This window comes from Drosophila rhopaloa, unplaced genomic scaffold, assembly GCF_018152115.1.
Source record: "Drosophila rhopaloa isolate 14029-0021.01 unplaced genomic scaffold, ASM1815211v1 contig_167, whole genome shotgun sequence".
Taxonomy (NCBI): Eukaryota; Metazoa; Arthropoda; class Insecta; order Diptera; family Drosophilidae; genus Drosophila; species Drosophila rhopaloa.
In genome coordinates this window covers 5,634,477-5,650,533 of record NW_025335047.1, presented here as the reverse complement: position 1 = coordinate 5,650,533, position 16,057 = coordinate 5,634,477, and the positions used below count along the sequence as shown (strand labels likewise).

General features: G+C 41.6%; 6 protein-coding genes and 2 non-coding genes across 9 annotated transcripts; 6 read left to right on the top strand and 2 right to left on the bottom strand.

The window, feature by feature from the left end:
- The first annotated feature begins 168 nt into the window (after positions 1-168).
- Positions 169-951, top strand: LOC108052068. Of its 2 annotated transcripts, none has more exons than XM_017134391.2 (2): positions 169-250; positions 671-951. In XM_017134391.2, the coding sequence occupies exon 2, from the start codon at positions 710-712 to the stop codon at positions 944-946; it is 237 nt and encodes a 78-aa protein (XP_016989880.1). In that variant the 5' UTR covers positions 169-250; positions 671-709; the 3' UTR covers positions 947-951. The 2 variants fall into 2 exon arrangements, with proteins under 2 accessions (XP_016989880.1, XP_016989878.1); XM_017134389.2 differs by lacking the exon at positions 169-250 and adding an exon at positions 271-575.
- LOC108052066 (protein SYS1 homolog) lies at positions 947-2,019 on the bottom strand. Its single transcript, XM_017134387.2, has 3 exons — positions 1,740-2,019; positions 1,558-1,679; positions 947-1,268 (listed from the first exon to the last, which is right to left on the bottom strand). Exons 1-3 carry the CDS (start codon positions 1,902-1,904, stop codon positions 1,073-1,075), a joined length of 483 nt encoding a protein of 160 aa, XP_016989876.1. The 5' UTR covers positions 1,905-2,019; the 3' UTR covers positions 947-1,072.
- Positions 2,020-2,132: 113 nt separating this feature from the next.
- LOC108052065 (dihydroorotate dehydrogenase (quinone), mitochondrial) lies at positions 2,133-3,756 on the top strand. The gene is made up of 2 exons (XM_017134385.2): positions 2,133-2,397; positions 2,453-3,756. Exons 1-2 carry the CDS (start codon positions 2,350-2,352, stop codon positions 3,623-3,625), a joined length of 1,221 nt encoding a protein of 406 aa, XP_016989874.2. The 5' UTR covers positions 2,133-2,349; the 3' UTR covers positions 3,626-3,756.
- On the bottom strand, positions 3,643-4,277 carry LOC108052067 (28 kDa ribonucleoprotein, chloroplastic). The gene has a single exon (XM_017134388.2). It carries the CDS (start codon positions 4,022-4,024, stop codon positions 3,758-3,760), a length of 267 nt encoding a protein of 88 aa, XP_016989877.1. The 5' UTR covers positions 4,025-4,277; the 3' UTR covers positions 3,643-3,757.
- Positions 4,278-4,371: 94 nt separating this feature from the next.
- LOC108052064 (dual specificity mitogen-activated protein kinase kinase 4) lies at positions 4,372-9,119 on the top strand. The gene is made up of 5 exons (XM_017134384.2): positions 4,372-4,686; positions 4,852-5,699; positions 5,758-5,898; positions 6,231-6,316; positions 6,384-9,119. Exons 1-5 carry the CDS (start codon positions 4,656-4,658, stop codon positions 6,556-6,558), a joined length of 1,281 nt encoding a protein of 426 aa, XP_016989873.1. The 5' UTR covers positions 4,372-4,655; the 3' UTR covers positions 6,559-9,119.
- A 688-nt stretch (positions 9,120-9,807) lies between these two features.
- Positions 9,808-12,032, top strand: LOC108052061 (probable cytochrome P450 313b1). The gene is made up of 6 exons (XM_017134382.2): positions 9,808-10,201; positions 10,256-10,645; positions 10,699-10,768; positions 10,930-11,056; positions 11,113-11,292; positions 11,361-12,032. Exons 1-6 carry the CDS (start codon positions 10,048-10,050, stop codon positions 11,946-11,948), a joined length of 1,509 nt encoding a protein of 502 aa, XP_016989871.1. The 5' UTR covers positions 9,808-10,047; the 3' UTR covers positions 11,949-12,032.
- A 689-nt stretch (positions 12,033-12,721) lies between these two features.
- On the top strand, positions 12,722-12,814 carry Trnay-gua. Its single transcript has 2 exons — positions 12,722-12,758; positions 12,779-12,814. It is a non-coding gene; the product is annotated as a tRNA-Tyr (tRNA).
- A 322-nt stretch (positions 12,815-13,136) lies between these two features.
- On the top strand, positions 13,137-13,229 carry Trnay-gua. Its single transcript has 2 exons — positions 13,137-13,173; positions 13,194-13,229. It is a non-coding gene; the product is annotated as a tRNA-Tyr (tRNA).
- Positions 13,230-16,057: the final 2,828 nt, after the last annotated feature.

The window sequence follows — 16,057 nt, the reverse complement described above, 5'->3', positions numbered from 1 at the left end:
TGATTTTGGAGAATATAATTTGCAGAATATTCTGCAAGGGTATTTCAACTTCGGCTCCGCCCGAAGTTAGCTTTCCTTTCTTGTTTTATTCTGAGACCATAGTTTAATAAGTGTAGCGATCCATTACATATCGAGCGTTTCTGTTTCGCAGATCTATATGTGTTTCTAAATCGATCTGTAGCTTCATTTCTTGTAGGGTTTTTAATTACCCGTGCTTGAATAAATTAAAGGCGTACAATTTATAGATCAGGTTAGTGACCCTTTATAAGCTTCTCAGAGAGCTTTCTCACCTGTTTCCCAGCAGAAAAGCTTAAATTATGCAGGTTTTTTAACAATCAGCCTAATTGAAATTTCAAATCTGTCGAGGGGAGATGTAAATGGAATGCAACACACAGCGTGGAGGATGTGACGATCGTGTGGCTGAATACTCGCTATCTAATTAGATTAGGCAAAGTTGATTAGAGGTTCCTCTTATGTTTTTTGGAGGCCAAGGGAGCTTGTCGATTCTTTGTTTGTCAGATAAATTTACTCGGAAAGCTTTGCTTCTCGTTCGGTGGTTGGCATTTTTTAACAGAGTGAGCTCTTGACTAGACCCCACCCCGTTTTTTATTTTTTTCTAGATCTGTCGGTTTATTTGGTGCATTTTAATTTTTTCATTTGCGGATCTCAGCTGTGTCAATTATAGGCCCCCACCTCAAACACAACGAATATGCAGAAGCCACAACACGGAATGTGCTGGATGTTGCTCCTTTTGGGTTCGCTGATCGCTACTTTTATGCTGGCCTTCAGCTATTGGATGTTTGTGCCCAGCGATGTGCAATTTTGGTCCATAATATCAAGGAACAACACTGGTTCGGGAATTAAGTTTTCCTTTCCGCCGTCTTCGATGCCCGAGGAACTCAAGCTCAGGCAACGACCCCCGTTCGTTTATCAAATACTACATTAATTGGAGTAAAATATAGTGTCTATATGCTATGTAATCTTAGACTAGTTTAACAATAAATTACATGTACAAGAAGCTGGTTGAGTGGCTTGGTTAAGCTAGCAGGCATCACAAGTTGGTGGATGAGAGTCAGACGTCCGACTTTTGATTGAGGGCCGCATAGCCCACGGGGATCTCCTTCATCTCGGTCTGCAAGCAGAGGAACTCGCCGCCGATGCACATTATCGTGCCGGTAATGACGTTGAGCAGCCACCAGGATGCGTTGTCGGGAAATGAGCGGTTGTACCACCAGCAGAAGAGCAAATGGAGGACGTGGAAGGTGCAGCTACGGGGAAGAAAGATCCTTATAAAATTCGCCATAAGCATTATACAGAGGGGTAAGTTGGAATTTCAAAACTTTACAAACTACTCTCTCTTTTTTTAAGCAATATATCTTAATTATATATCATAGCTTTAAATAACTTGGAATTTGGCTGCCTTATGTATAGCTGCAACGCAATGCTTTTAATATTGTCTTAAGGCTTGGAAGATAATTACTTTTATAAGTAATTGGAGGTCAAAATTAACTCATACGACTCTTCTATCCTGTATATGTATATATTTGAGATGCCCACCTAAAGTCCAGACAAAGCTTGGCCCGTCTCACTATGCACCAGAGTGCCAGCGAGGCCAGGAAAGCATTCAAGACGAAGGCGCATATCACCAGTCTGCCGCCCAAATCGTAGATGTGGATTTCCTAGAATGGAATAAATTAGTTACTACAAGGATTCCCGCATCAGGGTTCCAATCAGCATACATGGTACTCGAACAAATGATCCAGGCTGTAGTTATCCCCGGACAACTTGTTGGCCACGAAGACGAGTAGGCCGAGTGTGAAGTACACGCAGAACTGCATCGATACGATCTGTGACGACAGCAGCGTGGGATCCCACTGGGTGTTGCGAAAGGTTCCGCCCTTCATGGTTGCCCTGGGTTTCCAAATCTGCAGTTAAAATGCGAAATTTCCAAATTTCAGCTGGCCATAACAAACTGACTCAATCTTTAGAGATGACACTGGGCGCAAGGTAATGATTATCGATTGCTTTGGGGAGGGTCGTCGCAAAAAAAGGGGACACAGAAAGAAAATTTGTTATGAATAATGATCACTTCATTTACGTTTTGAAATTTACCCGATTTAAAAATAAAACAACCATGTCTTTTTGTAAAATTTGACTTAATAAAAAACTGGTTATTTTCTGTGTAAGATCCGACATGAAAAATCTCTCAAAATGAAGAAAACTCTTTCCCAAATTGAAATTATTTTAAAGTCTCGTGCAATCTACACATATTTTTGTACTTTTTTTTAACACTTGACCAAACCAGTTAGTTCCCGCTCTATCCATAATCGATAGTCAGCGATAGTCGCCATGGATCAGGATCACTTGAAGAATGCAAAAAACGCAACCCGTAGGATTGTGAGTAAAGGTACGGCTTAAATTGATGGGAATCATTAAGAGCTTAATCCCACAGGGTCGGCTGCGATCGCTGGGAATCGTTACGGCAGGAGCAGCGGCTTTGGTGGCGGGAATTGCGGCTTACAAAAAGCAGGACCAGTTGGTCCGCACGTTCGTAATGCCTGCGGTGCGCCTCCTTCCTGCGGAAACCAGTCACCAGCTGGCCGTGCTGGCCTGCAAGTACCGCGTGTGTCCGGTGTCCCAGTACGAGGATGAGCAGAATCTGCACACCCCTTTCTTTGGGCGGATGCTGAGCAATCCCATTGGCATTGCTGCCGGATTCGACAAAAACGCGGAGGCGGTGGGCGGCCTGCAGGATCTAGGATTTGGCTTTATAGAAGTGGGTACTGTCACCCCGGTCGCCCAGGAGGGCAATCCCAAGCCGAGGGTCTTCCGGCTGGCGGAGGAGAAGGCCATCATCAACAGGTACGGGTTTAACAGCGAGGGACACCAGGCTGTGCTCCAAAGGCTTCGCTTGCTCCGCAGCAAGGAGGACTTCAACGGTGTGGTTGGCGTCAATCTGGGCCGGAACAAGAGCACCATGAGCCCGATTGCGGATTACGTGCAGGGTGTGCGCGTTTTCGGTCCTGTAGCGGATTACCTGGTCATAAACGTAAGCAGTCCAAACACAAAAGGCCTGCGGGATATGCAGACCAAGGATAAGCTAAGGGAACTCCTGGAAGAGGTGAACGACACCCGATCCTCACTGGACAAAAACAAGAATGTGCCCATCTTCCTGAAACTCTCGCCGGATCTGTCGCTGGACGACATGAAAGACATTGTTTGGGTGATCAAGCGCAAGAAGAGCCGCGTGGATGGTCTGATTGTGTCCAACACGACGGTGTCGCGGGATCAGATTGAATCAAGCAAGCTGGCCGAGGAAGCAGGCGGCTTGAGTGGGCCCCCACTAAAGTCTCTCTCCACGGTGATGATTGCCCAGATGTATCAACTCACCGATGGCAAGGTACCCATCATTGGCGTCGGCGGCATAGCCACTGGAAGCGATGCCTACGAGAAGATCGAGGCCGGTGCCTCCTACGTCCAGGTCTACACCGCTTTGGTTTACGAGGGTCCCGCTCTCGTGGAGAACATCAAGGCGGAGCTGTCGGCGTTGATAACCCAGCAGGGATACACCAATGTGGCGGACGTGGTGGGCACCAACTGCAAGTTCTACCTGGCCAAGAAATAAGACAACAATAACCGAGCTCTGAGCAAATTCCTCTTCATTCGCTGCATTTGTGTACAACTAAGCTGTTTCACTGCCATCTTTCCTGGTCTCTTTTTGGTATAACTAGTAAATCAGTCGAATTATCCATAGTGCTCAAGGACTTTCATTGGCTCGCTGTACAGTAAGCACGCGTCCTTCCAGGAAGTGGGTGTTTTGGTTGCTCGCGCTGTTGAAGGCATCCCGCTGGCTGAACACCACGAATCCGTAGTGCTTGGAGAGGCCCAGTTGTCGGTCGAAGACCACCTCCGCGTTGGCCACGTGCCCATATTTCGAGAAGTATGTCCGCAGCTCCTTGCTGCCGATCGTCCACGGCAGGTTGCCGACAAACAATTTGTAGCTCCGCGCGAATCCGGTGGACATGATTATGGATATGTTTTCCTTTAGTGCGGCTTAAGAATGGTGTACTGATAAATAGGTGGTGGAGGTTGATACTTCGTGACGTCAATTGTTACTTTGGCTACAAATCGTAATTAAGGTGGATGTCAAGGACATGATACATAGTCACCCTTTTGTATATGCAAAGGACTATAAATTCTTCTGTTCTGCTATATATGTTGTCTGTTTGACCTATAAAATAATGTTTTAGATAATTCTTAATATAATTGTCACCTCAAAATTCTTCCATCGTGCAGGGCTGACTATCGGCACTTACCCTGCAGCCCTATCGAGCGCTGTGCGGTGCCCTATCGATAGGCCGCAAATAATCAATGTTTCATCTCTAGCTCTTTTAAGTTTTGGTTGCTATTTATGTAAATGTTTAGCAAATTTGCGAAAAAAGTGCATATCAGTGTGCTCGATTGCTGAAAAAGTAGCTGCGTTGCATCCGGCGAAGAGCCCATCAAAGGCGGCCTAGTAGCCAAGTGATTGGCGGGCCAAAGGAAGCCCAAGTCGACTTGTTTCATTCGGGGCGCGGCGCCTGTAGAAAACGGACAAAACATCCTTAGGACAGCCACACACAAAGGGACATCGATACTTTCAGCCAGCACACACAATGGCAGAGCGACCGAAAAATTTGTTTGCAAGTGAGTATAAAAAGGTTTCGCACGCCCACGCATGTCACACACATGCAGGCATACTAGGAGGTACACACATTCGATGATGGGTGACGCATAGCTGGGGAAACTGGTGCAGCGGAGATAAGCCATCCATAAATCCTCCTACATTCTCCATTTTCCTTCACTTTCCAGCCGGATCCAGCCGCGTCCGCACTCCCCCGGATCAGCTAAGCCTGAACAACCTCAGCATTCGCCATCCGCCCTCGTCCACGTCGTCCACCTCGTCGGGTTCCACTTCATCGGGCTCAAGTTCCTCGTCGCAGCACAACCCTGTGACCCGCTGCTTTGGTGCCCAGCAGCCTCAACAGGCTCCGCCGGTGGTCAGCAGTCATGTGCCCGCGGTTCCGGCAACTTCGACTTCGAGCAGCACTGCCGCCGATCGCCACCGGGAGCGCATTCGCCAGCAGGCTTGCGGCAAGCTTCAGTTCGGCGAGGGCGCCGCCAACACACACACTTTCACTTCGGACGATCTCGAGGATGAGGGTGAAATTGGACGGGGAGCCTTTGGGGCGGTCAACAAGATGATTTTCAAGAAATTGGACAAGGTAATGGCCGTTAAGCGCATTCGCTCCACCGTCGATGAGAAGGAACAGAAGCAGCTACTCATGGATCTCGAGGTGGTCATGAAGTCCAACGAGTGCATCTACATCGTTCAGTTTTATGGGGCCCTTTTTAAAGAGGGCGACTGCTGGATTTGCATGGAACTGATGGACACATCGTTGGATAAGTTTTATAAGTACATATATGAGAAGCAGCAGCGTCACATTCCGGAGTCTATACTGGCTAAGATCACGGTGGCCACGGTGAATGCCCTCAACTATCTGAAGGAAGAGCTTAAAATCATCCATCGGGATGTCAAGCCGAGCAATATTCTACTGCACCGTCGCGGAGACATAAAACTGTGTGATTTTGGCATTTCGGGTCAGCTGGTTGACTCCATTGCCAAAACCAAGGATGCGGGCTGCAGGCCCTACATGGCGGTAATGAAACACTTATCTTCTTCAGTCAGCTTACTATAATTCTATACATTCTCTGCAGCCGGAACGCATTGATCCGGAGCGCGCTAAGGGCTACGATGTTCGAAGCGATGTTTGGTCATTGGGCATCACTTTGATGGAGGTGGCGACAGGCAATTTCCCCTATCGCAAATGGGACTCGGTCTTCGAGCAATTGTGCCAGGTAAGAAGACAAATTCTTAGGAATATTAACGTTATCGTAAGTGATTTTAAAATAGTCTTTAATAATTAAAATGTAAAAATTAATTTTTCATTATGGGAACCGGAAAGGAAATAATGCGATCTGAAAAGAGATAACGCAGATAGACTAATTACTTATTTAATTTGCCACCGATCTTATTATTTTGTTTAATGTTGATATAGTGTACCATCTCTGACAAAGCGAGATCAAACATCGGGGTTCAAGGCAAACTAAAATCCATGTCAAATATGTTTAGAAAGCGATCACTTGTGCATGGGGCATTCCTTATTTTATTAATATTCAAATTTTACTAGGTTGTGCAAGGTGAACCGCCGAGACTATTGACCTCCTACAACGGCATGGAGTTTTCCAAAGAGTTTGTGGACTTTGTCAATACTTGGTAAGCTTCAATAAAATCTGAAGGGCTATGAATGAACATCTAATAATGTTACAATCCATCCAATCAGCCTGATCAAAAAGGAGAGCGATAGGCCCAAGTACAGCCGCCTACTGGAGATGCCCTTCATCCGTCGCGGTGAGACGAGCCACACCGATGTGGCCGTGTACGTGGCCGACATCCTGGAATCCATGGAGAAGGACGGCATCACGCAGTTTACGGCTAACCAGCAAGCGGAGAGTTAATCACCCTATGCAAAGAAGCAAGTCATAATTTATCTAAGTATCAACAAGAACAACAACAAACAAACTAAGCAGAAGGAGAAGCAGAAAAAATTAAAATTGTTGTCTACTTTGTAGCATTCGTAGAAAACGTAGCGCATATTTTGTTAAACAGACAAAACAAAACTAAGCAAAAAGTGTGTAAGCGACAGTAAGCAAAATGTGTGTATAGTTTAAAATCCCTAAAAAGCCTATTGTAATTCAATAATTTTTGTATTTGTTTTAAAAATAAATTTGTGTTAAAAACAGGCAAACATCGGGTATACTCGAGTACTCCGGCCAATAAATTGACCAGCTTTGTACTCACAGTTCAATGCCTATTTACCTTCAGTCAAGCAAGCATTTTATAATCCGGTTGATTTTTCTATCATTTTTGATGATACAAGACCAATTGGTAATGCATTTTGCTTTAATAAGCAACCACATGCGAAACTTAAGCAATATTTGTAAAAAAATTCGTGAAAACGAAATTTGTAAAAGAAAATGCAAAGGTTAACTACCCATACAAAACTAACTGAAACACCAATACGTGTTAATTGAGCGTAAAAAAATAGTTTAAAAGAACTATTGAATTATAAATAATTTATTGAACAGATTTTGTAATCCTATTATATTTTTTAATTTGCTTATATGAAAATGATTGTGAAAAGCTTTAAATAATTGCCAAGCGGCTGAGATGTTTAAATTGTAGTTGAAATTATTGCAGAAAAATGCAAAATTAATCCGATAATATATAAAATAATTAGCCACAACACCGACACATTCACACACTACACACATATACACACGTTTTTATGCGTAGTAATTAGTTGTAAGCAAAGCAAAAATATTTAGCAAAAAGTTACAGCTACAAAAAACAAAAGTCATGTGAAAACTGAAAATAAAACAAAATAAATGTATTGTGCCTAAGTATAAACCGAAATGATAAAAACTCACCAAGAGAACTACAATTTAAATTTAATCAAAACTCATAAGCCATTTATAATCCTTAGCATAGCTTTTAATCCCACGCTTATATAGCCGTACTGCATACACCATGCCATCCCTCCCCAAAAAGATACACAGCCAAACAATTGCACCGTCTTTGTCCCCGTCTCAAAACAACAACAACAAAAAAAAGTAAACAAATACTAAAACCAATGTTTTTTGATTAACATTTTTATGCAAGCGTCAATGTGAAAGCAAAGTTTATTTTGTATACATATATATACATGCATAATATATTTGCACGGGTTGCATATAGAGTAAGCAAAGCAACAAGAGCCTGCAGCCATTTTCTTTTATTTTTTTAAAGTTTGTTTGCCAAATAAAATCCAACAGCAGCATTTAGAGCGAATATATTCATATATGAAATATATTTTTATTAAGCCCACAAACATCCTAGAATTCGCAAATAGACTTGGTAAGCAATGTTCGGCCAGCCGAGACTTGCTCGCCCTTGGAATAGTATTTATAATAAACAAATATTAATTAACGAAAGGAAGCATATGCATTGGAATAATCTAAGATGAAATTAATTAACATTCCATTCAATAACCACATTAGTGAAGGGCCTACATCTCTGATGAAATAGTTTCTATGGTTGCAGACAAAGAATGACAATGGTGGCGTACTTATTGACCACAAAGTTGAATTTAATACCCTAATCAGAAGGAGGTATGGTTGAAAACAATTACCTAAGTACTTGGGCAGATCACTTTTGATAAAACTAGAGGTAGAGGTAATAATCATATTATACAACTCATGTGTAATGCCAGGAATAATGCAATCGCGAGTCGTCAATATTTTTGACAATAAATGGAGTATAATTTATTTGTAAAGTAAGAAAACCTTAAGGTCCCTTGAGAGGATACGGCAAGGGCATATGGATTGTGTATATATGGTAGATATACTAAGGGCATATGACTGGCAAATATTTATATACTAATCTATGAACTAGCTGCAAGTCAAGAACGGTAGCTATGTCTATCAATCTCGAACCCGATTCCCAAGTGAAATTTAACACCAAAACCCCTAAGATTGGCTTCCATTGATCCAAAGCCTTTAAATATAAAATTAAATCGCAAATTTATGCCACAACCTAAAGCTCTTAACTAAATCTAACCAATGACAAAACTGGAAACGCAACGTCCACAACAATATTAATATTTGCAAACTTTTAAACCTAGCTTACAAGTAAGAACAGAGTGCTAAATTTCTGAATATTTGTGGGAGCCCAATATTCGGGTCCAGATCCTAAGTAAAAACCATTGCAGAATCCGGAGACGCTCACTCTACACTTAGCGCACTAAGTTTTACTAACTAACAGCCTATACAAATAACCCCGGCTTGTGTCTCCAACTCGGCATTAAATAAAATTACACAAGGATAACCAAACACCGAAAGGAAACGATTCAATGTCATGGCAAATACACACAGATAAGTAACATAGTACTGTTGAACAAAATTGAAAAAGCAAAACACCACAAATAAAACAATTTGTAAAAATATTAATAGCAAATAAAAATTATAATTCAAAAACTCAATTAATGCGTAATAGCTGTGTAAATGGGGATGTGATTGGGCATTGGGACTTATTGCCGGACACGCCCACTCCACTGACGTATACGTATGTATATATAACCAACCAATTACTAAGTCGAAGTGTAATCCAAGAACACTCAAATTATAAAGGCGATGCTCCTGCATTACTTATACAAGTTTTTTGAATTTACTTCTTTATTTCACAAATAATAACTAAAAAACAAAATCAAAACTAAAAGTCACCGTTTTTAGAAGTTATTAAAAACAGAAATTAAATAATTATGAACCTTAAATTTTTTTAAATATATATTTAGTTCCTTTTTATTTACGTTATATGTATATTGCCACGCCAATATCTTGGTTAGAGCATTTTTTGTTCGTTGTATCTAAAATCACAGCAATATCTGCTATTTTCATGTCTTTGGCCTGGTGCATATTATTATTGACTGGCATAATTTTGAGGGGCACGCGACGCGACTCGAATGAAAATCGGCGCCCAAACGAGAATCGCCCCACAACGTGGTGGGCATGAAAAGCGCCGCATTAAAGCCGCAAATGCGTAATCCTCAGCTAGAAAATACGTAAATTTGAATGCAGACATACATAGGTACACAAACCCCCTTTTCGACCGACTTTTGGCAGAATATGAGGTGAAAAGCAGGAAACACCCGATGAGTTGTAGACGCACAGTCAAGCGAAAAGGTTGTTTTTACGAGCTTAACTGAGTAAAATTCCAAAAATCGGTCAATTAGTCTGGCTAATATTGTTTGATGTTTTGGGCATCCATTGATAACTTGTGCCCGCCATTCATATAGAAATCTGAATGGAGCTTTGAGCTGGAGATAGGTGCTTCAGTTTGCTGTGGAACGTTGGCCGAACAGCAATTCAATTTTGGAATACGGATAGGTGTAGTCTACCAAGTTCAACGACATGCTGGCCTGCATCATTTTAATCGGCTGGCTACTGCTGGTTTGGATATACTTCCTGTGGAGCCGACGGAGATATTATAAAGCGGCGTGGCAGTTAAGAGGACCTATTGGCTGGCCCCTCATCGGCATGGGCTTACAAATGATGAACCCTGAGAGTAAGAGTAAAGAGGAATGCCTAAAGGCACTTGATAACTCAAGTTTTTTTGCAGCCTTTTTGCAGTACATGGATGGCCTGTCGCGACAGTTCAAGGCCCCATTCATTTCCTGGATGGGCACTAACTGCTTTCTCTACATCAACGACCCACACAGCGTGGAGCAGATATTTAATTCGACGCACTGCACCAATAAGGGCGATTTCTATCGATTCATGAGTTCGGCTATAGGGGACGGACTGTTCACCTCCAGTTCTCCGCGTTGGCACAAACATCGTCGACTCATTAATCCCGCCTTTGGTCGCCAGATTCTCAGCAACTTCCTGCCCATCTTCAATGCCGAGGCCCAGGTCCTGTTGCAAAAGCTGGAACTGGAGGGTGTGCAGCATGGCAAGCGGCTGGAGATCTATCAAATCCTCAAGAAAATCGTCCTGGAAGCAGCTTGTCGTGAGTAGTTACTGTAGTTTGAGTTCCTTAAATTTTCAATAATTTTTTTTCAGAAACAACAATGGGCAAGAAAATGAATTTCCAGCATGACGGATCTATTGCCATATTTGAGGCTTATAATGGGTGAGTGAATATACTTTTAATACATATTAAATTTGAGTTTTAAAGATTTAATAATTTAAAGTTGATGCTTTGAAATAGGTGAATTTAAAGTCTTCTATCATAATAATTGGATGGTGGTTGATATATGATAAAGAATATATTGATATTTTATTTTCTCTTAGCTTAACAGAAGTGTGTGTGAAACGAATGCTATCACCCTGGCTTTATCCGGAGCTCATATACCGGGGCTCGCGACTCTTTGCCCTGCAGCAAAAGGTTGTCGGCATACTCTTTGGGTTTATAGAACAGGTAAGCTCATTCGATCAGTGTTTGGCCCATGACCCAAATGTTACCTTTTCCGGCAGCTACTCGAACCGATTGTTTCAGTGGTGGCTGCCAATGCTAAGCCGGAGCAGCAGCCATCGGAACTGGAGATGAAGGGCAAGTCCAAGGCCATTTTTATTGAGCAAATGCGGGAGCATGTGGAGCGCGGCCAGCTGAGTTGGCAGGATGTGAGGGATGAGGCCAATGTGACAATTGCAGCGGTAGGTCAAGGGATAATTATAAAGGACTATAAAAAGAAAATCCGGCTCATTTAACGTTCTCATTTTAGACTTTTGAGACCACATCGACAGCCCTGTACTTCACCATTCTCTGCCTCGCCATGCATCCCTGCTACCAGGAGAAGCTCCACGAGGAGCTGGTCAGAGAGCTACCGCCCACTGGCGACATATCCTTGGAGCAACTACAACGACTGGAGTACACTGAAATGGTCATAAACGAGGCAATGCGTTTGTTTGCTCCTGTGCCGATGGTCCTGCGGGCGGCGGAACAGGATGTCCAACTGCGGCGGGATGACGGGGAGTTCCTGATTCCTCGTGGCACCCAGATCGGCATTGACATCTACAATATGCAGCGGGACGAACGGGTTTGGGGACCACTTTCGCGTACCTACAACCCGGAGGCACATTTCGGTCTGGGTTCGCCACAAAGGCACGCCTTTGCTTTTGTTCCATTCACAAAGGGATTGCGCATGTGCATCGGCTACCGATATGCCCAGATGCTGATGAAACTGCTGCTGGCCAGGATCTTTCGCAGCTATCGAATTAGCACTGAGGCACGGCTGGAGGAACTCCTGGTCAAGGGCAATATCTCCCTAAAGCTACGTGATTACCCGCTATGTCGAGTGGAGCGAAGATAATAGGAAGGGTTATGCCCCTCAATTTGTTGCTGTAATTTTTCAATTAAAAAGGCCATTTTTGTTGCATTTTCTTTGCGTAGGAAATTGAGTTTGTTTCACTTTATCTGTTGGCCTCGTTAACGAAGTCCTCTTCTTCTCTTGCGCAAATTGCCAGCTTGCAAATGGCCATAATGGATTTTAGTTTGCACTTGTTTGTGCTCTCCCACAACTTTACAGCATACGTTGCGTATACGTATTACGTAACATAATTGATTGAATTCTTTGGAAGGCTGGCTCGTTGGGTGTGATGCTATCTATTGCAACTGATGGCTGGTCAAAGTTCCTGCCTTCGAAGAATCTGCAAAAGTGATTGCAAAGGGGGTTCAAGGCATTCTGCAAATTTATCACCTTTCATTACCCGATTGGAATGCTATTAACTGTTTATCCTGAGTTACATCTCTATCTATATGGAGAATTCCAATATTGAAATATATTTTAAAATGAATTTGAGATACAAGATTGATATTAAAAATAATTAAAATTAAGTGCGATTAGATTATATAAATTATAATAAAATAACTATAAAATGCCTGAACAATTGTCAAAATGTAAGACTTTTTCAGATAAAATACATTTGAGGTATGCGCCACTATATTTTATATATTTTATTTATAAACCTGTTGCTTATCAAAAACGTGACGCTATTAATTGCGATCGATGTGGTTTCTTTGAACAATGACTTCGTCTTGCTTGTGCTTTTACACAAAACTCACATTGGTCGCCCATAAACTCAACCTTCGATAGCTCAGTTGGTAGAGCGGTGGACTGTAGCTGGAAAATGTACAATAGAAATCCATAGGTCGCTGGTTCAAATCCGGCTCGAAGGATTTTTTGTTTTATTTTTATACGAATGTTTTTATTAATAAATTTGTAGAATTAATTTAAGATTATTCGAATCTATAACACACAAAGACAATAAGAGAAAAATCTAAAAAAAAAGTTAAAAGTCTGAAAAGTAATACTGAAACGATCTTCCAAAATATATTTTAAACTGAACAAAAGACTTTGGACTAAGAAATACAATTCAAAAGTTCATAACCTAAAAATTAATTATGTTTTTTTAATATAGCTATATATAATATTTTCCGGATCCAAAGACATGGATACCTGACTCCAAATGAATCTCCCCAGCGCGGCGCCCCCCACCGACCTTCGATAGCTCAGTTGGTAGAGCGGTGGACTGTAGTTGGAAAACATATAATAGACATCCATAGGTCGCTGGTTCAAATCCGGCTCGAAGGATTTTTTGGAAATTTATTCTTTTTACATTGTTTTTTTTTGTTTTGATTATACGTATTTTAAAATTTAATTATATAACTTGTATTAATATTGTATAAAAACCAATATAATGAAAATAAATAGAGTACGGTGCCAAGTCAAATAAAAATATTGACTGCTGGTCACCTGGCCATGTAGTTGTTGTCGTATTAAATTACTTAATCATTGACTTGTTGCAAATACAATTTATCAGCACTTTGCCGAGGTAATAATTCTATTTGCCACCCCTCCGTCCCATAACCATTTCCCCTCACCGTAGACGACTGACAAACGAATAGATTGCTGTCTGGGCAGCCAGCCTCCAGCCACCATTTCACTTTAAGCTCTGCTGCCTGCAACGAAATATGCATAATTCAATAGCAGGAGCTGCGTCCTTGCCAACGTGAATCCTGCGGAATAAGGAGGAAGCCCCTCGACGGGAGCTTAAAAGTAAGCAATAAGCGATTGCGACTCGTTAACGCTTCAAAATACTAGGAAGGATGAAGTGGGGGGTACACACAGCTATGGGCAAACTATTAGTACCATTAGTAATGAAAAAATATACTTTTTTACAAATTGGATATATTTTACATAGTTTGCAACCTCATCAGATGTTAATATGCTGTTGATTTCTTTAATTTCTTTACTACATTAAATAGTTTTCCAGAAACATGAAACTAAAATTTATACGGATTATAAATGCGTTTTGTGAAATAAATCTTTTAATGATGTATTTTTAAACCAAGGAAATTTTAAAGAGTTATTAAAAAAAGCGGTATAAAAATATTATTTCCTATCACTTTAAAAACAACTGTATAGATTATAGATATATTTCAGTAGGGCATCTTAAGATTGGGATGACTGTGTAATTACAACATTAATCTAATACGCGTGTTTAGTGCGGCCTGGCGGGCATCCAAGTTGATAATAGTCTTTCCAGCGCCTTGCAATAAGTAATTAAATCATTTACAACAAATCAAACCGACTGGCGAACAGGACGAAGGACGAGAAGCTACTTCGCCTCGTAAGCAAATAGTCGCGAGGGCTCTGGGCCTCTCTTATTATTAATGAGAAAAACTTTTGCAAGTTTTCAATTAGTTACGCTCCCTCCAGCGAGTTGGCGCATAATCAAGACAAACGCTGGCTCATAATAAAATATTTAGTTGGATTTTCTTGGCCAGTCGCCGTAATTGACTGGCGACCAGTTATTTGTATAACAAGCCAGGACGTTGCTCGGTTTTAGATTCGGATTCGGATTCAGATTCGGATTCGGTTATTCTTGATTACTGTGTTACTTGGGACCCAGGAAAGGTCGGCTAATCCGAGTCGACAGCCTGCATAATGTGATTAATTGAATATTAGGGCAGGCAGGTGCTTGAATGCCAGGACTGGCCACAGCTTGTGCTGTCTGGTCTTCCATTTACCTATTTACCTGTTCACCCATTGGCCTGCTTGCTGCAGTCAAGGTCTCTGCTTTCTGTGTTAACTGATTCTTTCAATTGCAGACAGACGGCTTTGTTCGCCTGCATACGAAATTAGATTTTAATGAGCACATATTCGGTACCCAAATTGGAAGGCGATTCTCAGAAATACGAATTCCTCTTTGACTCCAACTTCAAGCTAGTGAATTGGCCGAAAGTGGTTTTAATTTGTTATTTTTCCCTCTTTGATTTTCATTCATTCAAACAAATCCTCTGATTTCTTTAATATATTTTTCAGTTTTATGTATTTTGTGCATTTATTTACTATTTAATATATGGGTTTGCATGACAAATTGAATAGATAAGTGAACAGACTTTATAAATATTCAGTTTTAAACTATAATAAAATTCAAATAATAAAGGTGTTTAAGAGAATGCAGTAAAAAGAAATCTTTTCTTTAGACATTGTTATCACAGGTTTACTTTCTTAGATTTTCCTTTGTTATTTTAATAAGACTGTTTTGTTTTAAGCACAATTAATGTTAATTCGTTTTAGACACTTCCAAACCATTTTGCTCGATTCTCGCTGAACCGCAAAGCAAGTAACACTTGGCTGAGTTTTGCCAATGCAGGGCCTTCTAGTCGCGTGTGTTTAGACGGCTTTTTGTTTGCCTAACCGTGGGCGTTAATTACAGTGAAACATTTGTGAAGGCTGCCGCAGAAGGATGAAGAGGAAGGGCCAACTAATAAACCAAAGTTGAACGTGGGGATTCCCCCAAAACCGCATTAACAAGCAGCTGCTGCTGCTGCTGCTGCAGATCCTGGCTGTAATTAAGTTTGCTCCCGTTTTTCGAGACACGCGCCAAAGTAAATCCCGGCCACATTTACTAGGACAACAAACCGCAGAGGCGGGGAAAAGTGGTGGCGCCTCATCAATGTGTTAATGCTAATTGTTATTGTAGTTCGGGTTGGCCTTGGGTGGGCGTGACGATAGGGACAGAAAGTGCCACCACTTACCTCAAATTGAATTAGCCTCATATGTGTGGCCTGTCAGTTGAGACAGTTTGCAACTTCCAAACTCAATTTGGCAGGTCGGAAAGTTTAGTTTTCACTTGCCAAAATAAAAAGTGCCGTCCTCGTCCGCCGAGCTTAGTTGGGGCATTTTGATCGTGGTGGGTGCTTAACTATTATGTGGGAGGTGTGCAAACGAAATCAGAGCAAAAATATTTAACAAAATTGCATTAGAAACTTTATTTGCCAGGCATCACGAAATTGCCGAACAAAACGACCTAACAAACTGTGCAAATTCAAGTGAAGCCTTCGAGGGATGTCAACTATGCGAGTCGAGCATTTGTACTCAGGCAGTTTGAGTTCATCGTATCGGTTGCCAAC

Bases quoted from the DNA above. Each gene is read 5' to 3' on its own strand.
- LOC108052068 (XM_017134391.2), top strand. From the start codon at position 710: ATGCAGAAGCCACAACACGGAATGTGCTGGATGTTGCTCCTTTTGGGT.
- LOC108052066 (XM_017134387.2), bottom strand. From the start codon at position 1,904: ATGAAGGGCGGAACCTTTCGCAACACCCAGTGGGATCCCACGCTGCTG. The intron at 1,680-1,739 runs GTATGCTGATTG...ATTCCATTCTAG, and splicing joins ATCATTTGTTCGAGTACCAT to GAAATCCACATCTACGATTT. The intron at 1,269-1,557 runs GTGGGCATCTCA...TCTTCCCCGTAG, and splicing joins AAGCTTTGTCTGGACTTTAG to CTGCACCTTCCACGTCCTCC.
- LOC108052065 (XM_017134385.2), top strand. From the start codon at position 2,350: ATGGATCAGGATCACTTGAAGAATGCAAAAAACGCAACCCGTAGGATT. The intron at 2,398-2,452 runs GTGAGTAAAGGT...TTAATCCCACAG, and splicing joins AAAACGCAACCCGTAGGATT to GGTCGGCTGCGATCGCTGGG.
- LOC108052067 (XM_017134388.2), bottom strand. From the start codon at position 4,024: ATGTCCACCGGATTCGCGCGGAGCTACAAATTGTTTGTCGGCAACCTG.
- LOC108052064 (XM_017134384.2), top strand. From the start codon at position 4,656: ATGGCAGAGCGACCGAAAAATTTGTTTGCAA. The intron at 5,700-5,757 runs GTAATGAAACAC...CATTCTCTGCAG, and splicing joins GCTGCAGGCCCTACATGGCG to CCGGAACGCATTGATCCGGA. The intron at 5,899-6,230 runs GTAAGAAGACAA...AAATTTTACTAG, and splicing joins TCTTCGAGCAATTGTGCCAG to GTTGTGCAAGGTGAACCGCC.
- LOC108052061 (XM_017134382.2), top strand. From the start codon at position 10,048: ATGCTGGCCTGCATCATTTTAATCGGCTGGCTACTGCTGGTTTGGATA. The intron at 10,769-10,929 runs GTGAGTGAATAT...ATTTTCTCTTAG, and splicing joins ATATTTGAGGCTTATAATGG to CTTAACAGAAGTGTGTGTGA. The intron at 11,293-11,360 runs GTAGGTCAAGGG...TTCTCATTTTAG, and splicing joins CCAATGTGACAATTGCAGCG to ACTTTTGAGACCACATCGAC.